The sequence below is a fragment of the Corvus brachyrhynchos genome, unplaced genomic scaffold (genome assembly GCF_000691975.1).
Source record: "Corvus brachyrhynchos isolate BGI_N302 unplaced genomic scaffold, ASM69197v1 scaffold69, whole genome shotgun sequence".
NCBI classification, from domain to species: domain Eukaryota; kingdom Metazoa; phylum Chordata; class Aves; order Passeriformes; family Corvidae; genus Corvus; species Corvus brachyrhynchos.
The window spans coordinates 3,096,126-3,115,526 of NW_008240228.1; the positions used below are offsets into that span (position 1 = coordinate 3,096,126).

A 19,401-nucleotide genomic window follows, 5' to 3' on the forward strand; every position below is an offset into this window, starting at 1 on the left:
TTCCCACTTTTCCTCTCCGTATTTTGCACTTTTCCTCTCCATATTTTGCACTTTTCCCTTCACGCTTTGCTCTATTTCCCCTTACACTTTCCATTTTTCCCTTACATTTTGCACTTTTCCCCTCACACTCTGCACTTTTCCTGCCTCGCTTTGCCCTTTTTCCCTCACACTTCACACTTTTCCCCTCACACTGTGCACTTCTTCCCCCCACACTGCACTTTTCCCCTCACTTTGCACTTTTTTCTGCACCATTGCCCTTTTTCTCTCACACTCTGCACTTTTTCCCCTCTCACTTTGCTTTTTCCCTCACACTTCACACATTTCCCCTCACACTTCGCACTTCTTCCCCTCACACTGTGCACTTTCCCCCTCACACTGCACTTTTCCCCTCACTTGGCATTTTTTTCTGCACCTTTGCCCTTTTTCTCTCACTCTGCACTTTTTCCCCTCTCACTTTCCATTTTCCTCCTCATATTTTGCACTTTCCTCCTCACACTTTGCACTTTTTCAATTGCATTCTTTCCTTTACACTTTGCCCTATCTCCCCTCACACTTTGCACTTTTCCCCACACTCTGCACTTCTCCTGCCTCTGCCCTTTTTTCCTCACACTTCACACTTTTCCCATTACTCTGCACTTTCTCCCCTCACACTTTGCACTTTTCCCCTCACTTTGCACTCTCTCTTTCTGCACTTCTGTTCTTTTTCTCTCATACTCCACACTTTTTTCCCCTCACACTTTGCACGTTTTTGACTCGATTCCCAAAGCACGCATAAGTGGCCAGCTAAAGTTTGGTGCCAGCCAAGTAAGTAACAGATCAATTTTAATGTTTTTAATGTGCATTGGAACGGGCCTGAAAAATACAAGTGTGGACGAGAAATATAAAAGTGTCTAATGTATTCTTAGTCACAGGCATTCTCAATATCTCAAGATTAGAAATGTGTAGCTGCACACTTGGGTAAAGATTATATAGACTTTGATCTAACTCTAGAAATGTACCTGAATTAAAAACTTTCAAGAGTTTGGAACGGCGCTGTAAATCTGGAAATGTCTCTCTATGCCTCTCTCTCCATTTGTACACATGTGCAGGAAAGTGTGAAGCAGTTTCTTAGCAAATGGTTCCACAGAACACCTCAAACTGCTGCTCCATACAACCTTCAGGGAGGTGAAATTCATGCAGAATCAAAAAGAACGACCACACTGGGAACCATGTGAAGTCACCCGTATTCGGCATTTTTACATTAAAATTTGGTAGGAAGGAGAAGTAATTTCCTACTAGAAGCGTAATACGTTGAGAGATTCTATTGAATTTCCTGACTGTGATCAGCTTTATTATATGAAATTTAGGAAGCGTTTGTGCAGGTTGATCTTTTTCTGCATCCCTGGCTCTACCTGATTGTTCCAAAATAGCTACAAGGGAGGGGAAAAAGAAGAAAAAAGGCATGAATGAAGAGGCAAGTTCTATGCATTTCACAATAATTCCTTATTAACTCCAGCTGCATCATCCCATACCTTTCAAGATCTATTACAATGGATCAAACACATGAATGTGTGAGAGAAGGAGACTTAGAGGTGACCTTATCACTCTCTACAACTTCCTGAAAGGAGGTTGTAGACAGGCGGGGGTTGGTCTCTTCCACCAGGCAGCAACTGGCAGAACAAGAGGACACTGTCTCAAGCTGTGTCAAGGAAGGTATAGGTTGGATATTAGGAAGAAGTTTTTCACAGAAAGAATAATAAAGTACTGGAATGGTCTACCCAGGGAGGTGGTAGAGTCACCGTCTCTGGATGTGTTTAACAAAAGACTGGACATGGCACTTGGTGCCCTCGTCTAGTTGAGGTGTTAGGACATGGGTTGGACTCGATATCTTGGAGGTCTCTTCCAACCTCGTTATTCTGTGATTCTGTTATGTTCCTGGTTCAGAGAAAACCACATAAAAATATAACTGTTGCTTTGTCCACAAGTATCAAGGCTCTTTTCTAGTCAACATTAGTCAGCTCTAAAAACAACAGAAGTCACTTCTGTTGTATTTTGTATTCTGTTTTATCCCAGGTCCTTTTTCCCGGAAGCAGTCTTCAGGCAAGTGACATACTTCTGGCAAATGATCTATTGAAAATTCACAGAATTTACAGGGGTAATAAAGTGAGTCCTCTTTTTTATGGTTCTTAGACCTTGTCAGGATTCATCAATCAAAATGTTTTCTTCTGCAGTTTATGTGATCTGGAATATCCCCATTCCTGGGAGATGGTGTCCACAGATTTACCATGAAGCAGGAATTCCAGCCAGCTGAAATGGTTGATAGGATAGACTGTACTTTGTGAATATACTTCTCAGAGGCTCCTGTATTTGAAGACTTACTGCGTTATCACAAGGCTGTTCTTAGTCCTGTTTGACCAAATCCAGAGAAACCAGCATATTTCTTGCACGGGGCGTGTAACAGTGCCAGGGGCAGACACAAGTAACAGCCTCATGGAAAACTGTTCCCATGCAGTTTCCAGAGCTGGAAAAAGCACAGGCTGCTTACGACACAGAAATCCTTCTCCCGTTGCCTAATGAGACGCAGGTAACTCGACAAGATCCTGCTTTCCCAACCCTTTTAGCAGCCAGCATGACCAGCATGTTGCTCTGGATGTAGAAATGCTCCTGTGTCCCTGGGAGCTTGCCAGCTCCTCAACCTGAGGGTGTAAACAAACCCCCGCTTACTCAATACCTGCTGAAAGTTCAAAGGAGGGTCGAGCTTCCAAAAGAAGCTTCTCCCCCCGTTCAGTGCCCCCTGCAGAGGTCCAGGATCAAGACCAAAATATCAGTACTGCAGTAGTCTGGTGGAAATGTAAAAGTGAAGCTAACCCTGAGAACTTCTCCAACAGCTGCTTGATCTAAACTTCATCCCCTTATTTTGGCTGGTATGTTGGATGTGCAGCTACTTAATTTTTGCTGGGGTCTGCCCAGCCTGCTCCCAGGAGCCTTCCAGTCCTCTGAGAAAAGTCTTGGGACAGAAAACAAGAGAGGCACAGCAGCCAGCGGAAAAGACAACTTATGTTGCCACTTTTCTTTGCACTTCAGTCTTGCAACTTTAACAACAGCCTTCACTTGTCCCCTAAAAGTTGTGGATGTTTTGTATGACACTTAAAATGTGCATTCACTTGTACACAGTCAACAGGTTTGGCCACATGGATCTTAAACACTTCTTTCTGAATATTTGCAAACTTCATAGTGCTTTCCATTTGTTTACACCCGTGCTGTTATCCACTCAGTTATAATGTAGCTGGAAAGCACGATTGTGCCAAGAGTTGTTATTAAAGCAAAAAAAGAAAACAAACAAAAAAGGAAGTGAGACAATTAATTGGCACCTTTTATCTCCCAGTCAGCAGCACAGAATTACAATAGCATTTTGTCTGATGGTGAAATCAGGTCTATTCCAATGCAATCTGTAACAATAATCACATTTGCTGCAATCCCACACAACTGAGCAGTCCTCTCAACTCAAAGATAAGAATCCAACACGTAAAGCAGATACTTGATAATCCAGTGAGAGATCTGTAAATTGTGTCTCATTGGGAATTTTCTCTCACAAACCAGCACAGCAATTTACAGCTCATTAGGTATTAAAATTTCATGCACAGTGTGGAGTAGGATGCACATAGTCCTGGTGTGTCTCTTGACACTGGGCACACATTAGCTACTCTGTGCTTTCTAGCTTTGTGAGCCAGCAGAGAAGCTCACAAGATGAATTTCTATAAAATCACACGGTGTGGGACACAATGTGCCAGAGCCGCTCTGGTGGCACTTGCAGCATTTGCATCCTAGTGATTTGGGAAGTGATGCTGAAATCTGCTTGCCTTTCCAGACACATGTTCTATTACTATATTGCTATGGGGCAACTGGAATTTCTGTCTGTATTCAGTTTTGCAAACCAGGGCAGGACACAATTGTCCTGTTGCACTGTCCAAAGGAGATCCTCTTAATAGTGAAGTCATCACAAGGAGAGAATACGGTACAAGCTCAGCCCAGACTGAAAGGACCCCCAACCCTACAACTGGAGCACCAGACCTTACCCCAGGAATCTCAGTGCTGCTTTGCTTTAGAAAAAACACTGAGGGCCAAAGACTCTCAGGCCTCAGGTCAGGATCTGCAGATATATCAAAATATCAAAGTACCAACCACCATTTACACACCACATGCAGAAATTGTCATAGCTCCTCCATTTTAGCAGTTCTCTCAATGATCAGTAAGGGCAAAAATTCATACTAGCCAGACAGCCTTATCAAGTTAATAAGCAGAGGAACAGCAATATATCTGAATTACTACATCTGGATATCAGTAAAGCATTTAATGAAGTTTTAAATTCACATTTTTCCTAACTGGAAAAACTAATCTGCAAAAAAGCATAGATAGAAATAAACTGAGGTCAGCTTAAAAGATCAGGGTTTCTTTGAATTTGAAAGCTGAACTGCACAAAAAGTTCAGAGGCTGAACACTGATCAGCAGTAGGTCTAGTTTCATAAAGTCCTTAATAATGTGAAAAAGGAGAATCAACAACACAGGGTTTAAAGAACAGACAGTTCTCTGGTTGCTGTTAGCAAAACAAGAGGGTAAAGCTGTAACGAACCAGGTATGTGGGACACAAATCAAATGAGACCACACAAATAATAGTTCAAGCTACGTAGCTAATCACTAGAGCAAAGAAATACCCAAAATACAGAGGTGAATAGGGAAGAAGATGCCTAGAAATCTATCAGAAGCAGATGAGATGCAGAGAACAGCAATCCATCTGTATAAGAAACTGCATCAAAAAAGGTGCAGAAGAAAAAGGAATTAAACAGGTAATGAGATCAGAGTAAGCATTAGAAAACTTGGGGTGAGTGTCTGAAAAAGCTTGGCAGTGCTTCAACTAACTGTGCTAGGAAACAGTCATGCAGTGGATTTATTGGTTGTCTCATTGCTTAAATCCTTTAAAATCAAAGCAGGACAATATCCTGTTGTGTTCAAATCTTATTTCCGTTCTCTCAACTTGGAGGGAAACATAATAGATCTAATTCTGCCCTCAGTTACACTCACTCAAATACCTTCTGTAATTAGACAGTTACCTGGCCACAACCCAAAACAAGCTGTCTTTGGTAACATGTTCTTGAAACAGAAATGGAAAACCCAGTAAGAAAGGAACAGAGCAAGATTCCTTGCTCCAGCCTCGATGGGTGCAGTGTAATAAGACACAGGGAAATCTGAATGTGAACAGAGAATGGTAACTCTGATACAAGATCAGAATGAACGCTTACAGAATGACAAGCAGTCGGTGAGGGAAAACACGGGAAGGCAAACACGTTGTGCCTAAGGAGCCTACATGAAAGGGCTTGCTCAGTATCCGTCAATCCATGCGGAAATATCGCATGCCCAAGGACGCCGAGATCCAGAGCGTTGAGCAGAGGAAGGCTCATCAACCAAGTAAAGCAGACTTCAGTATGTCTGAATCAGGAATGCTTGACATTCTAATGAAGCTATCGTATCCACTTCATCATCTGTACAAGTGCACAGAGAAAACCAAGAGTGGACACAATTATTTACCTTTTTTTGAGGGGGGGAGGGGGGCAAGAAAATATTTTCAGATGGAAAACCACTTCTCTGAAGTATCAAGATGAGGCACTGCAGCCCAAGACACTTAATTCACTCCAGGGAGGAAATATTTCCTACAAGCTTCCAGGCAAGCCATGCCAAACAGCAAATCTCCTACTTCAATCAGAATCAAAACTCTGGGAGCATTCCAAGGACACTGCCATCTCCAAAGAGAAAGGAAGATGGAGTGTCACCCGAGAAAAAAAACAGGTTTCCAAATCTCACTGGGGCCTGTAGGCACGAACCATCCAAGTTTAACAAGATCTTAAAGCCACTGTGTAATGTTGAGCATGGTATTTATTTACTATTTATTTACTAAATTTATTTTATTAGGAGTCACAGGCTTTTTCAGCCCTTTTCAAGTTCCCAGGAAGGAAGGGCTCTAACCCACAGGGGCTACACGGCCTATGAAAAGGATGTATTTTTTTTCCAGTAGTGGCAGAAAACAGCAAAACACACACTGAAGCAGGGAAGATTCTAAACACTCAACATTTTCTCTTCCTCAAAATTTATACCTTGGAAACACATTTATTTTGATGGATATTGATCTTTTAAATGTCTGCAACAGTTTTAAAACCTTCTGCTGTTACAACGCATGGTCACAGTTCAGGGATTCTGGTAAGCAGAGGTTTCATGGTAAGGAAAACAAGTCTTGGAACAGTTTCTAAAACTTTAGCAGGCAGATACATACAAACTTGAATAACAAGTAATTGTTAAGGAGTTGGGGAAAACCCCAAGCAACCAATCTCTCCTAGGTCTCAAGACTGAAGCAGGGTTTTACAGACATGAGCCCATTCTCTGCTCTTGACTTCTCAGCAGAGATGTAGTAGAAATTCTTTCTGACAGGATATCCCTTACAGGATATCAGAAGACAGTTCAGACTAAATCCACAAAACCACTACAAAATCACCTTCACACCAGTCCCTAGCTAGCAGTGGAATGAGCACTTTGCAACATGGCAGATTCCTAAGGCAGCTGAGTGGAAAGGATTTCAGTCAGACAGATAAAAACACCATTCATCCCAGCAATACTACAGTTATTTCTGACAGAAAGAGGGACACCACTGGAATATGTCACTGTCTTGCCAAACCTCTCAAAAACATCCTCTGTAGAATGCCTCAGAGTGATCCTGAGAGAAGGAATAATGTTAAATGCTGGCTTACTTCCAATTGCTAAGTTGCACTAGAAGACATCTAAGAATACATTTTTTTTTCTGCTAAGTGATTCTTCTCTACATAAGCTATTAATGCACTTGCCAAAAAGACTGTCCTGTAGTATAATGGGAAGAGATAAGAGAAGAGTGTCAGTGTGCTGTGAAGTGGTGAAAAAAATCTGAAAGAGAAAAATCACAGGTGACATTTTTACTTCCAGAAACTCCTGCAGCTGAAAAAAGATTAATATTAAAGAGAAGTGAAAAAGAATAAAGGGGTGGCACTGCAAAGACAGTGCAAACAAACTGAAAAGAAGGGAATTTAGTCCCTTTAAAGGGCCTTCCTTATCTATTCTTTAAACTTGGTTCTACAGCTGCAGGCACTGCAGTGGACAATCCCTTTCATAAACAACTTGAGCTCTCTCTTAATAACAATTGCTTTTTCTGCCCTCTTTACTACCTCTGGTAGTCTGTGCCAGGACCATATTGTTAGGAAAGTCTTCCTAATTTCCAGCCTAAATTTATTCAAGGCCACTTGACCCCTCTGTGTTCTTGTGCCAACATTGTCCTTTAGTTTACCACTTCTTTCTGCCTCCCTAGCGTTTAACCCCGCTGTATTTATAGGCATATTCCAGCTAAAGGATATTGTTAGATGATTACATCTGACATTAGAAGGGAAACTTCCTCATATGGATGCTGCATTCCAGCAGTGCTCAGGCTCCAGCACTGCTGAGAGCCCTGCTCTGACAGATACCACACATCCCAAAACACTCAAGGATCAGGGCTGGCTCCTCAACTCCTGACTGTCTGTTGAGTTGAGCTGACCAGAGGATGAGGCAAACCCCAAAAATGACACACAAAAGGGGATGGCCCAATGGCAGCGAGCCCATTTGTGGCTCTTCTGCCACCAGTCCTAGATATTACCCAGTGGATCCCAGCAGCCTTCACTCCCTCTGTCCTCAGGGGCCCTCTGCACCTGAAAGCACTACATTTGTACAAGTCATAACATGCCATGTTTGTCCAAACTTTATCTACATTTGTTTCCTTCAGCACTTGAGTCCAGGCTCCTCTATATTTTCAGAAGTAAACTTTATCTAACAATCATCTTCAAATAATAAATCCTGCATCTAAAATTGAATACTTCCCTGTGCTCCATGGAAGAGGCAGCAACAAGCACAAAAGAAACAGTTTTACTGTTAGACTAAGTTTTCTATTTATGGGCTCTGATAGTCTGAGGACAAGTCAAACACAATACAGGCACACAACTGCAGAAAAATACGTCTCCATAACCCCCATAAACACAGTATTGACGTAAGAGTCCCTTATCTCTGAGCAAAGGCTCCAGCTGGAGGGAACAAACCTCTAAAACCTCTGAAACCATGTTTGCTTTGTGGTCCTGTCACCCCAAGTTTTTCACCCATTTTCAGTGTTAGGACACAGGTCTGAAGGCTGCCTGCAGGGTTTGAGCACAGGGCCCAACAGGTGGTCCCTCTGGATTCCAGGTTGTGGGACAGGAGTCACTGGTGTGGTGACTTCCATGTTTGATAGTACAGGGCTGGGCTGGCTACAGAACATGAATTATCACTATTAGTTTATGCTCTGCAGCTCTAAAGACACGAATTCCACAGTAAGTCTGGGCTGTTTCACATTCAGCACTGTTTCACTGATACCAGTGGAGCTATTCCTGGTATCAGATACCGGTTCCAAAATGGATTTCTGCAAAGCTCATGCTTCTTTCAAAGTCTCTGCATTATACACAGAAGACCACGAAACTTAACCTCCCTGGAACCCTAAATATATTTTTGGTATTTTCATTAACTTTACTGCCAACAGCAGTGTTCAGTGTTGCAAAATCCATTATCACTAGTCCACATCACTGTTTCAGTTGGTATAGTTCACAGAGATGACACACTTTACCTGTAAAGCAGATGCAAAAAATCCTTATAATTGAGGACTTTCCATTCCAGAAGATTTTTATATTTAGTTTTGCACTTGAGGTGCAATGTTCCAAATAACTGAAAGATCTGAAATTAATTTTACAGCTTAACTAGAAAAAACAACCTACAGTGTATTACAGAAATGTATTTTACACGCTCCTTTTGACGAACAGTTTCCATTAAGTTATTTATGCTGACACGTTATCCATACTAACATTTGGTGCACAAATAGAGATATATATGTGTATATATATACTTTTTAAAACAATTTTTTAAGAAGGCTTTCTGGTAAGCTACCCAACTTAGCACTCACTGCTGACAGCCTGGGCTAGACTACAACTTTGGTGTGGCTTAAACATTTTAAAAAGTAATAAATCAGTACTGGGATCCATTGTTCTGTCAATATTTGAGACGGAAACAGTGCAGAGAACTCTCCTCTTGTACAGCTGGAATACTGGAAAACACTGACAATCCCAAAGTCAATGGGCTTTTGGGTAAGTAAGCTTACTTTCCAGTGTTACAGTTGGGAGGCCAAAGACTTTCAACTGTTTTGTAATACTTCCTACAAATGTTTCATGCCAGAAAGCCTGACCATTTGCCTGAATGATTTATACATCAGAATTTATGCTTTAAATATTATGAAGTATGTCTTAGAAGTAGAGCCATGGCTGCACAGTGCTTGTTTGTGCCATTAAAATCTGTTGCCTAGGAAATGACCCCCTTCTGCCATCAAAGAAATCCAATGTGTAATTATTCTTAAGCAGTTACTAAAAGGCAAATTTAATGCAGTGGGATGAAAATGTTTAAATTGCATAGAAGTTTAAAGGAGGAAAAACACATTTATGCTGGAGTGAATACTGCCTGGCGTTAGGGCTGCCATGGGAAAAACACATACAATAGATGCTGTATAAAATTAAATATCTCTTAATCTAATGATAATTGCTTAATTTATTTTATTACCTAAGAAAAACTCAGCAAAACGACTACCAATAGATGTGCACTGCAAAACAGAATTAATACTGGAATTCATGGGCAGAGTCAGGGAATCAGCTCCTCTACATTCCTTCTCAATACATGTCTAACCAAAGCTGACACACAGAGAATAGAAACAGAGAAAATCTGGAAAAAGAAACACTGTGAAATATAGGACCAAAGTTCTTTTCCTCTGTGCAGATCTAAAGGTTTGGCCCTTTAAAATTAAATAAGCAGTGATAATATTTAAATAAATGCATCCTTAAGAGGGAAAAAAAAATCAACATCTTTATGCCATTACTTAAAGCACTTTCACATTCTATTTTTAAATCTTCCACCACAAAAACCACTCTAAAAATAAAGGCTGATAATAAGCTAACCCTTGTACGGCTCCCTCCAAGGACAATGGCGGAAGCATGGATTTTATAGCTTCAGTTTTTTCACACCTCCTTTCCCTAGCAGACCTTGGTTTTGTGTTCTTCTCTGCTTTCATTTCTAGTCTGGTACATGGGTACAGCTCTTCTTGCATGCTTGGGATGTGGAAGTGACACAGGATGCCCCCAGAGCCAAGGCTGTGGCTCAGTGGTTTCCAGAGCACTTACCGGGTTTCAGAATGAAATGTTTAAACTGAGATATTGGGATTTGAGCTCTCAAAGCTCCTTCTGAACTCAGACTTTTAGAAATGAATTGCATCATTAAGTAGAGGAAGAACCAGCATGTTTCTGCAGAATGGGAGAAACGTATATACGGCAAAGTCTTCTCCAGCCCCCACAGCCCCCCAGCACACTTCTGCTGACAGGGAGAGACTGCTCAGCACTACCAGGGACTTCCTCCTGCTTCCACCTGATAAGGGAGCACGTTCTACAGTGAATTAATCTCCTTCACTGCATGACACAAAGCATTAATCACAGCAGCTTACCTGAACCACAATAAAACACTACTCCAGATGCTTAACCTATGCAGATGTCAAGCCCACCTATCTGCTGATTGTGCAGAAGTTCCACCATATCCCAGCAATAAATACACCTAAAATAAATCAGTTACAAGCAGGAACATGGGCAGCCTTTCTCTCAGAACTCTGGAACCTAAGGAACTTCACCAGCAACAACACCAATGTTAGACTTTACCAGGTACCTGAGGAGCTGCAAAAATTTAAAATATATGGACAGCTCTTGCTTACTGTGTTCAAAATAGTGTAGTTGAGTAGCAACAGGGACAACAAAAGGGCTATGACGGTGACCAGAGCACTAATGAGATCCCAAAAGCATTTGAATAGTGTTGTGAAAGTCAAGAGACAGCACAACACCTTGCTAGAAATTCATTTATTTAGCTATGAGAGGATAATTAGAAGAGAATATTGCAGTACAGTGTATGTGCACAGACAATGAACTCAGGTGATGTCTTAGGTTTTAGCTTTTATATTTTTCAGATCCTGTATTGCCTAGTATGTAACTCTGAAACTTCATACAGCCTCTTAGCTACTGTTCTCACATTTTGGTTAGACATAACAAACTCTCTCTGGGCCTGGACTCAAGGACACTTTGTTGTCCCAGGTCCTGAAATATGTAAACTCAGACTCTGGACAGGAGGAGTAAACTTGGGGTAATTACATCACTAACTGAAATTATAATTGGAGAATTCACCCTGATATGCAAATGGACCAAACTTATAAAAGTGTGAAAAACCTGTGACCCAGCATCCACTTTGGGTGGAGGCCCTCGGAGACTTTTGACTGCCCAAGGTGCACCTTTGAAGGCCCTTCAAATACATACCTGCTTTTATTCATCTTGTCTAGCCTCTGTTTTCAGGTAGCCACTTCAAGGCATCACAGACAGGAAATTAGGAGGAACAATCATCAGATGAGTGAAGGTCTAGAACTGTCCAAATGGAGCAAGGAGTCAGGTGCTGTACACAGCTTCCACTTTATGAATTTGGATTTACATTTTCAAGGAAAAAAATCCCTGATTTTATTTAAAAGAATTTTTCAATGCATGAAATTTTATTTGCTAAGAAGCATGTGCAGCACACTTTCGGAAGTTGCCCAGGTACCTGTGTTCACGTTTCTGGCCAGAAACTGTCTGGAAATTTCACTTCAACAACCCCGGGAATTGCCCTTTCTGGCAGCAGGAAGCCTGGGTGATCATCCCTTTTACAGGACACCATATTAAAAGATTAAATCACTGTTTTAAAAGTGTGGTTCCATTTTGGTGACATTTTATAGACATGAAGCATTTTTGACGATTATTCTGTGAGTGTAGAAATGAATGCACACCTACACTTCATTGAATATACAGTGAATTGCATTCCCAACTCAGAGCAGATGTACAGAAAATATTGTGTCCCCATGTCATTCCTGATTAGCCAATTCCTGTCATTTTAAGGCAGTAAGCTTGGGATTTACACTGGAGTTGCTGCCAGTTGCTGCAACTCAGCTGCCAGACAGGGAGGTGGTGTCTTCAGCACAGAGGTGGTTCTCAGCTTGTGCCAGCTGGACCCCAGTGCACAAGTCTGAAAATGGAAAAAAAACCCCACAACAATCCCACAAAAGGAATTAACTCTCTGTGATCTGCCTTTCCCCTGTTCAAGTCAGCATTTTGGGAGAGAACTGATTCTTTAAGAGCAGGATAAATCACACCCAGGAAGAGAGGCACCTAGGAAAGGTAAACAGGGTAAAGCTGGAGGTGTCCCACAAATCCCATTGGAGGGTGGTAGCAAACACCACCACAGCATCCTTCTTCCTGGGCTCTGTTTCATGCTTCCTCCTTATTGCTAGTCAGAAGGTGATTCCATTTTGACTCTGGCACACCAGCACACCTCCTTCTAATAAATCCTTTATTTGGTTTATATGAAGTGCTAATATTTGGGTAACAAGAATGATCTTTTAGGTAACAGACTTTCCTGCTGTTGGTGAGAAATAAGGTAAGCACAGAGTACTGTTCTAATATTTGTACAGATGAGAAAGGAGGTCACAACGTGTTTCCATTGACTCAAGGTACTGTTCCTGTTGACGTCAGAAGATGGTTTGCATAAATATGGCGAAGAAGCAGGATTTAACCCTCCAGCAAAAGCTCTGGAAACACTCTGTTTGATTGGACTAGAAAAATAAGAAGACTTAAGGGAAAAATTAGAAGTGTTTGAGAGACAACACTGACCGTGACATCGATTTCCTTCAGGAAGACGTCAAGGTGCGAAGGCTTCCAGGGAGAAGTGAGGGACTGCCTTCAGTTAAGCTCTAGACTTTTGTGCCTTTTTTGATTCACAGTCTCTGGACCAAACAATCTTTTCCATATTAGACCTGTTTTGCAGGATACTCCCGTGCCTCTAAAATTTCTAAGGTGTAAGCACATTAAAACCTGGGCTAATCATTAGGAAGTGTGGATTGGAATAAAACAGGATGCAGACACAAACAGAATGCTATTTTTTAAGACTTGTGGTGGTAGCAAAAACCTGCAGAGATTTGTGCAGGAGTTCTTTCACTGGTTTTGGCAGAAAGCCCAGCTAAGTCACAACACTTGAGATGTTCAAAAGGGAATTTTCTGTGATTATAGCACGAAATACAGTGAGCTGATCTCACATCTTGCTTTGTATGCCACTTTATCCAAAAGCAGAGGGCTAGACTTAATAGTATCATTAAATGATAGAATTATCATGCTCTTAGTTCTGCTGTCCCTGGCTTTTTTCTTTCAATTTTACATTGTAGATGCTGGTAAACAGCCACTGTGATAGTCAGGTTTCTGCTGAGGGTCACATACCAGAGCAACTCTTCTGTCAATCACACACACTGCAAAGCAAACATGGAAACCAGCCCCATCCTTCCTAACCTGATACCAACCAAACACATTTAAAAATGCACCACATGACAGCTCACAGGCCTGTATGATCCAAAAAGCAGAGAGCTGGGAAAGCAATTGGATTTTGAACCAAATTTTGCTTTAGCATGTAGGATAACTGAGTTACTGTTTCAAATCAGGAACTGAGTACAGCAAGAGTGTGAAAACCACTGACCTTTCTTTGCTAGGTTGCTGTTGGGTTCGTACTTCTCAATCAGCACTTGAACTTGTTCTTGTTTGAGTGGTGGATAAAGGATCTCATTTAATCGTGGATCCCGTTGCTTCAAATTTATGAAGTCCATCATCTGATCCACAGTAAGGTAGGGTTTGCTCTTGGCACCACTGGAGAAAATTAAAGCAACAACAAAGTCATTTAAATACACTGCCTTGAAACCTTGTTCCATGTCTGAAACTTCCCAAGGAAATCAAAACAAGATTCAAACTGTCATACAACAAAAACATCACTCCACTGTGTCTCTGGACTAATTTATTTTGCCAAAGATTCTTCATCAGACATCTAGGAGGATCTTTGACAATGTTCAGCATTACAAGCATCAATAGAAGATTTAAAGCAATGCTAAAAGCCTTTCATTCCTCTGCATTCTTGAAATTCAGCTATTTTAAAAAGAGAAAACAACCATGGAATTCACTCCCGAGCTTGCCACGAACACTCTGTTAGCATTCCTGGCCCAGCTATTTGGGTTTACTCCTGAATAACAGCAGCCCTGACTTCATTATTCTAGTAATTTCTGTGGGTCTTCTTTTTATAAACTTTCTAAAAGCTGCGAGGCCCTCTGTAATGCAAGCAAAAAGATGCCTATTCAGAGAGTCAGTAAAAGAGCTGAGTTTGGGTACAAGCTGTGCCCAGATGGAAATCCAGGAAGCCTCCGAGCCAGGTGATGAGCTCAGGGTTGTCTACAGCACTCAGGACTGGCCTAGTTCTGCTCTGCCAGGGAGCAATAGGGAAGCCTCTCTTGTGTGCAGTGGGAGCAAACTGGGACAGGGCTGTGCTCCTCTGAAACCCCAGCCTTAGAGACAGCAACTCCAAAAGGGGACTGTGAGCACGGCCGTGTTGCTACAATACATTCACCAATTGCTTTGGTGGTCGTGGGGTGTATTTTGGAAACTGCTTTCCTCTCATATTGCTCAACGTTCTGACTCCATTGATCAGGCTCTGCTGAAACTGGAAGTTCAAGGATTGCTGCAAGGGGTAGAAACACCAGCAGTTACAGAGCTCATAACTGAATGTATGAAATCAGTCGTAGCAGGCTGCTAATTTCATTTCACAGTGTGAATTCATCATACACAAATCCTAAAAGTTACTGCATTTTTTTGCAACTCCTAATTAAGCTTTCGGGGGTGCTTATACATATTCTCAAGCCTATTCCATGCTGTTATTGCTTATTATTCTTCTTTCTTTACTTTCTTAGAAACCTAAACTATCCTGATCAATACAGAAAAACAAGACCTGGAAGTTCTGCTCCTCTAGGAACAAATTCCTTTAAAACTCAAGCCATCAGAAGTGTAGGTAAAAGCCTGGGAGAGAAGGAACCCTTGATCCAAGGTTAAATAACAGCTCTGCTTGACATCTAAATCTGTTACTAGCAAGCACTGCATGCTGCTATAGTATGAATAACCTACTTTGCCATCCCTGGCCCAGAAAATCAATGAATGGGAAAAAGAAATAAATAAACCAATGAGAGTCTTTCCTTACAACTCGGAAAAGATGTGGTCGATCTCAGGCCGGGGGCAGAGGTTGTTTAAGAACACTCTGTACACTTCTGGCGTGAAGTCGTCTTGAGGGATTGAATCATTCTGTGAAATGGGGAAAAAATGGTGAGAGAGAGATACAACACTTTTATATGTTCTTTGCAAACAGATCACTCACTTTTTGGCTGCTTTTGATTTCCTCCCTGCTATCTAGAGGAGCCCAGGTTCTGCAGGATTATAAATTCCCCCAAATAACAGAGCAGCTTAAAGAGTACATCCTTAAAAAACACATACAAACACATCTATCAGCTTCCATAAGGCACAGTTATCTCATCTCTGAGCACCTGTGAAGGAGGAGGAAGGGACAGCTCCCCATCTAACCCCCTCACCTACAGCAGAAATAGGTGTGTAAGTCCTGATGAAGCCTCTGAGCTCACCCCCAGCAGTGCTGAGCCTGTGTTTTTGAGCGAGCAGAACAGCAGCATCACAGAGGATGAGGATGTCACTCATCTTTCCAAAGCTGCCACACAAGTGGAGAACAAACTGGGTCACTGTGTCATTACTAATACACTTGTTCCCTGACAGCAGCAGCGATTTTGTCTTTTCCTTCCTGAAGATACATGTTCAAGATGCCACAATTCTGGGCAAGACTCAAGCAGCACAGCTTTTCCATCCATCTTTGTCCTAAACACTCAGTGTAACACATCTGGGAATCAGATTTCTTCTAGAGGAATTGATAAAAATGCTCTCCTGCAGAAGACATGCCGGGATTTTTCTTCCTTACATTTTCTACAATTTAGAGCAATTAAAATTTAGTCCAACTCCTAGATGAAAATTTCATCATCCTCACTACATTTTTCTCTGAAAAAAAATCAAATTACTGGAGGCAATTACTGGACTGGGTAAGCCCTTTACATGAAGCTTGAGAGTCCTTCATCCAAAGCTCTGACATGTGGTCCCTGGGAGCACCACGGGCCCACAGGATGCGTCTCCACACTCCCAAATACAATGAACTAGAGGAGGAAAATTGTGACTTGGGCACAAAGCTGTTTGCTGGGTAGGTCTCTGGAACCCGGCTGTCTCGGAAGCGAGCTGCTGCTGGGGCAATCAGTGCTTGTATTTATTCTGCCTGTTTAACACCGTTGCCAAGGGAACCAGAAGCATCCATTCAAGCCTTTGTCACACACAAGGAAACTTTTCTATATTTTTCCTGCTTTAGGTTACAATAAATAAATGATACCACAGGCGTCGCTTTGTTTCCTTTCATCTGAAACCCGCAGAGGCTCGAGAGGGTTGTGTTCTGTGTTTCTGTCCACAAGAGCAGATTGACCAAGCTGGGCTGTTGCTCTGCTCTGCCTGGATAACCATCTCCAGACTCCAACATTCTAAGGTGAGCCCTCCTTTCTTTGGCAAACTGCAAGTGGCTGCAGGGTGAACTGGTTCAAAACTTCCCCAGCCAAAACCTCCCTGGGTATTTCACATGGGATTACTCCCTGAGCCAGGCAACTCGCCAATGGCACAGCTGCTAAATCCAGTGCAAGGGTGGATGGAGAAGTTGGGAAGCTGAAGGTAGAAGATGGAAATACCTCCTTTCAGTGACCCTGAACCTGCACCCACAACACTTCGATAAATCCGAGCTGTGGTGCTCTCAGTAAGGATACCTGTGTTTTCCTTAAGGCTGGGATTCTCAAAGCTTGGGAATTTTCTGGTTAGAGCTGGCACCCCGCCCTCCCCTGCTCCCTCTGCTTATAACCCTGTCCAGCAGGATGCTGCTCCTCAGCCAAGGGCTTTTCAATGATTCTCTAATTACCACAGAACTACAGCCCCCCATCAAGCTACTCTTTTTTGCTTTACGGGGATTTGAAGGTGCTCAGCTGAACAAATGTGGATCTCTTCCAATAACCTGAGACCCAGGCTCAGATTTGCCACTCAGATCCAATTAAGAGACCTCGGTTTGCCTCCCCCTATCTCCAAACACCCACTGCAAAGAGAATAACCAACATGAGCCTTCAGGCGTAAGTATACAGAACTTTTTAACAGGCATTTCCTACCAGTATTATAATCAGTGGGCTACAAAACACAAATATCTAGATGGGAGTTGAGAGCTGCCTCAGGCACAACCTCACATAACTATATTTGGCTTCCAAAAGCCTGTCTGCCCAAAGGGATTAAAATATGCTGCCCCCTTACTCAGCCTGGTCTGAGCCATCCCCATTTCAGAGGAACCACCCACACACCTTATGGGCTCATCTCCTTTTTGACACCAATGAACAAAGCACAAACCTCCTGTACCACACGAGAGCATCCCTCGCTTCCAGCCTGGCTTTATATTGGCATTCAATTTTATTCTGTGATTAAGACTCTCTACTAATTTCAAGCACTGTTGATTTATCATTTGCCTGGTAACCTGCCTGCTTTTATAACATCTGTATCCAGTCTGTTACACATTTGGCAGCACAAGAGCTAATTCAGATTATTTGTACAGACTGGACTCAAGAGCTGGTTATTTTATTTTAACAGTCAAACTCCCTGGTGCTTCATTGTGAACCTCAACATTAACTGGAAGGCAAAAACCAGTCTTAACAGCCAAAGGGGCAGCTAAAATAAACCTTTCAAATTCTATTTAAGGTACCTTTAACCAAACCCAGAAACCCCAAAAATATCCAACAATGACAAAAAGGCAACCCCACTCCCAGAAAGCAGACAAGATTTTTAATAAAAATCATAGGAGAATCAGATGGCAAACTCAGAAATTCATTGGCATATTTTAAAAGTTTGCTTAAACATTTATTTGAAGATTCCCCTGCTTTCAGATCTGCTGGATGACAACTGTTCCAAAAATCAAGGCTTGGTCCTGCAAGACTCTACACAGGCCAGTTCTGACCCAGAAAGAGAGAGATTAAATAAAGCCATTAATTAAGCTTTGAAAAAGTGCTTGACTTGAGGTCCATGGGTCATCCCACTGTGGTCATGCTCTGTTGCTCGGCTGAATCAGGGCTGGAGCGCTCAGCACTGCAGAGAATCCACCCTTATTAAGATCCTTAAATATGAAATAAAGGAATTATTTTCAGCAACTCTGAGGATTCTCTCTGGTGCTATTCCTCAGAATGAAAGCAATTATCCAGGCAGTGAGAACTCTTCCTCCTCTTGAACTAAATGCAGTGCCTGCATGTCATGCCACGAGGTCTCCCAGCAAACACATACACAGAGAATTCCCCGGAGAGCGGGGCTGAGGGATGGGGATGTTTGTCCTGTCACAGAAAAGTCCACACAGGGACACTCTCCCCTGGCAGCTGTGCCCAGGTCACTGCAAAAGGCAGATGAGGGACTGTCCCAGGCTTGAAGATTCATTCCCAAGTTCCAAGAGTTGCAGCAAAACATCATGTGAAGCTCATGGCTAACAAGCTCTGTGTCTTCCCCGAGCAAGGAGAAGTGTGGAAACTCGAGGAGAAAATCTTTAGAGGACCTTCAAGAGGCATGAATATGAAGAACCAAAGAACCTAAACTGGTAATGTCCATGAGAGACTTTCATGAATTCTCTAATTCAGTGTTGTTTTGCTGAGCAAGACTCCCTGATATCCATGCCTTGCATGCTGCTGGAGTCTATTGTTGCTCCAAGGCTTTACGGGAACACCATTTGTCCTGCACTACAATAGGGCAGAGAAGCTGGAAGTTGAAGCTAAGAATTTCACTTGTTCAAATAAACAGGAACACAAAGGAAAAGAGCCGTACTTGAAGTTCTGCTTTTATTCCATTCTGTTACCTCCATGAGATTCAGTTTTGCCCTTCTGCAATATTTTTCAAAGATGATCAACACAGTTTTCTTTGGTGCATGCAGCGTATTTCTCTTTCGTCCCAAGCAAAGAAAGGATCTACTTTATACTCCGAATAATTTCCAAGATGGTATCCCAGCAACGAGCATCCAGCAGTGTGTATGTAAAACTGGCTCTACTTAGATAAATAGCAGAAAAAGGCTGCAGTTTCTTCCAAAGACCCAAATGATATTTAAATTTTCTTTTCAGAGACATGTAGTAAACGGAAGAAATAAATCAGCTAATTCAGAAAGCAGCACCTCAGATTTTTTTGCACGCCTTTTCTTGTATGCTGTCAATTAAATGGAAACTCATCTTTATTCTCTCCATGTTTCTAACCTCACAATATTACTTTAGGTAAGGTTATTACAGTATTTTAT

The 19,401-nt window shown here is 42.0% G+C and overlaps 1 protein-coding gene across 2 annotated transcripts in view; it reads right to left on the reverse strand.

Moving 5' to 3' along the window:
* Positions 1–19,401, reverse strand: part of PLCB1 (phospholipase C beta 1) — a 243,390-nt gene that overhangs the window by 106,942 nt on the left and 117,047 nt on the right. For both annotated transcript variants that reach the window (XM_017745250.1, XM_017745251.1), the window contains exons 6-7: positions 15,214–15,314; positions 13,675–13,841 (exon numbers count right to left, since the gene is read on the reverse strand). In XM_017745250.1, the coding sequence (XP_017600739.1) occupies positions 13,675–13,841; positions 15,214–15,314 (268 nt within the window). The remainder of the gene's footprint in view (positions 1–13,674; positions 13,842–15,213; positions 15,315–19,401) is intronic.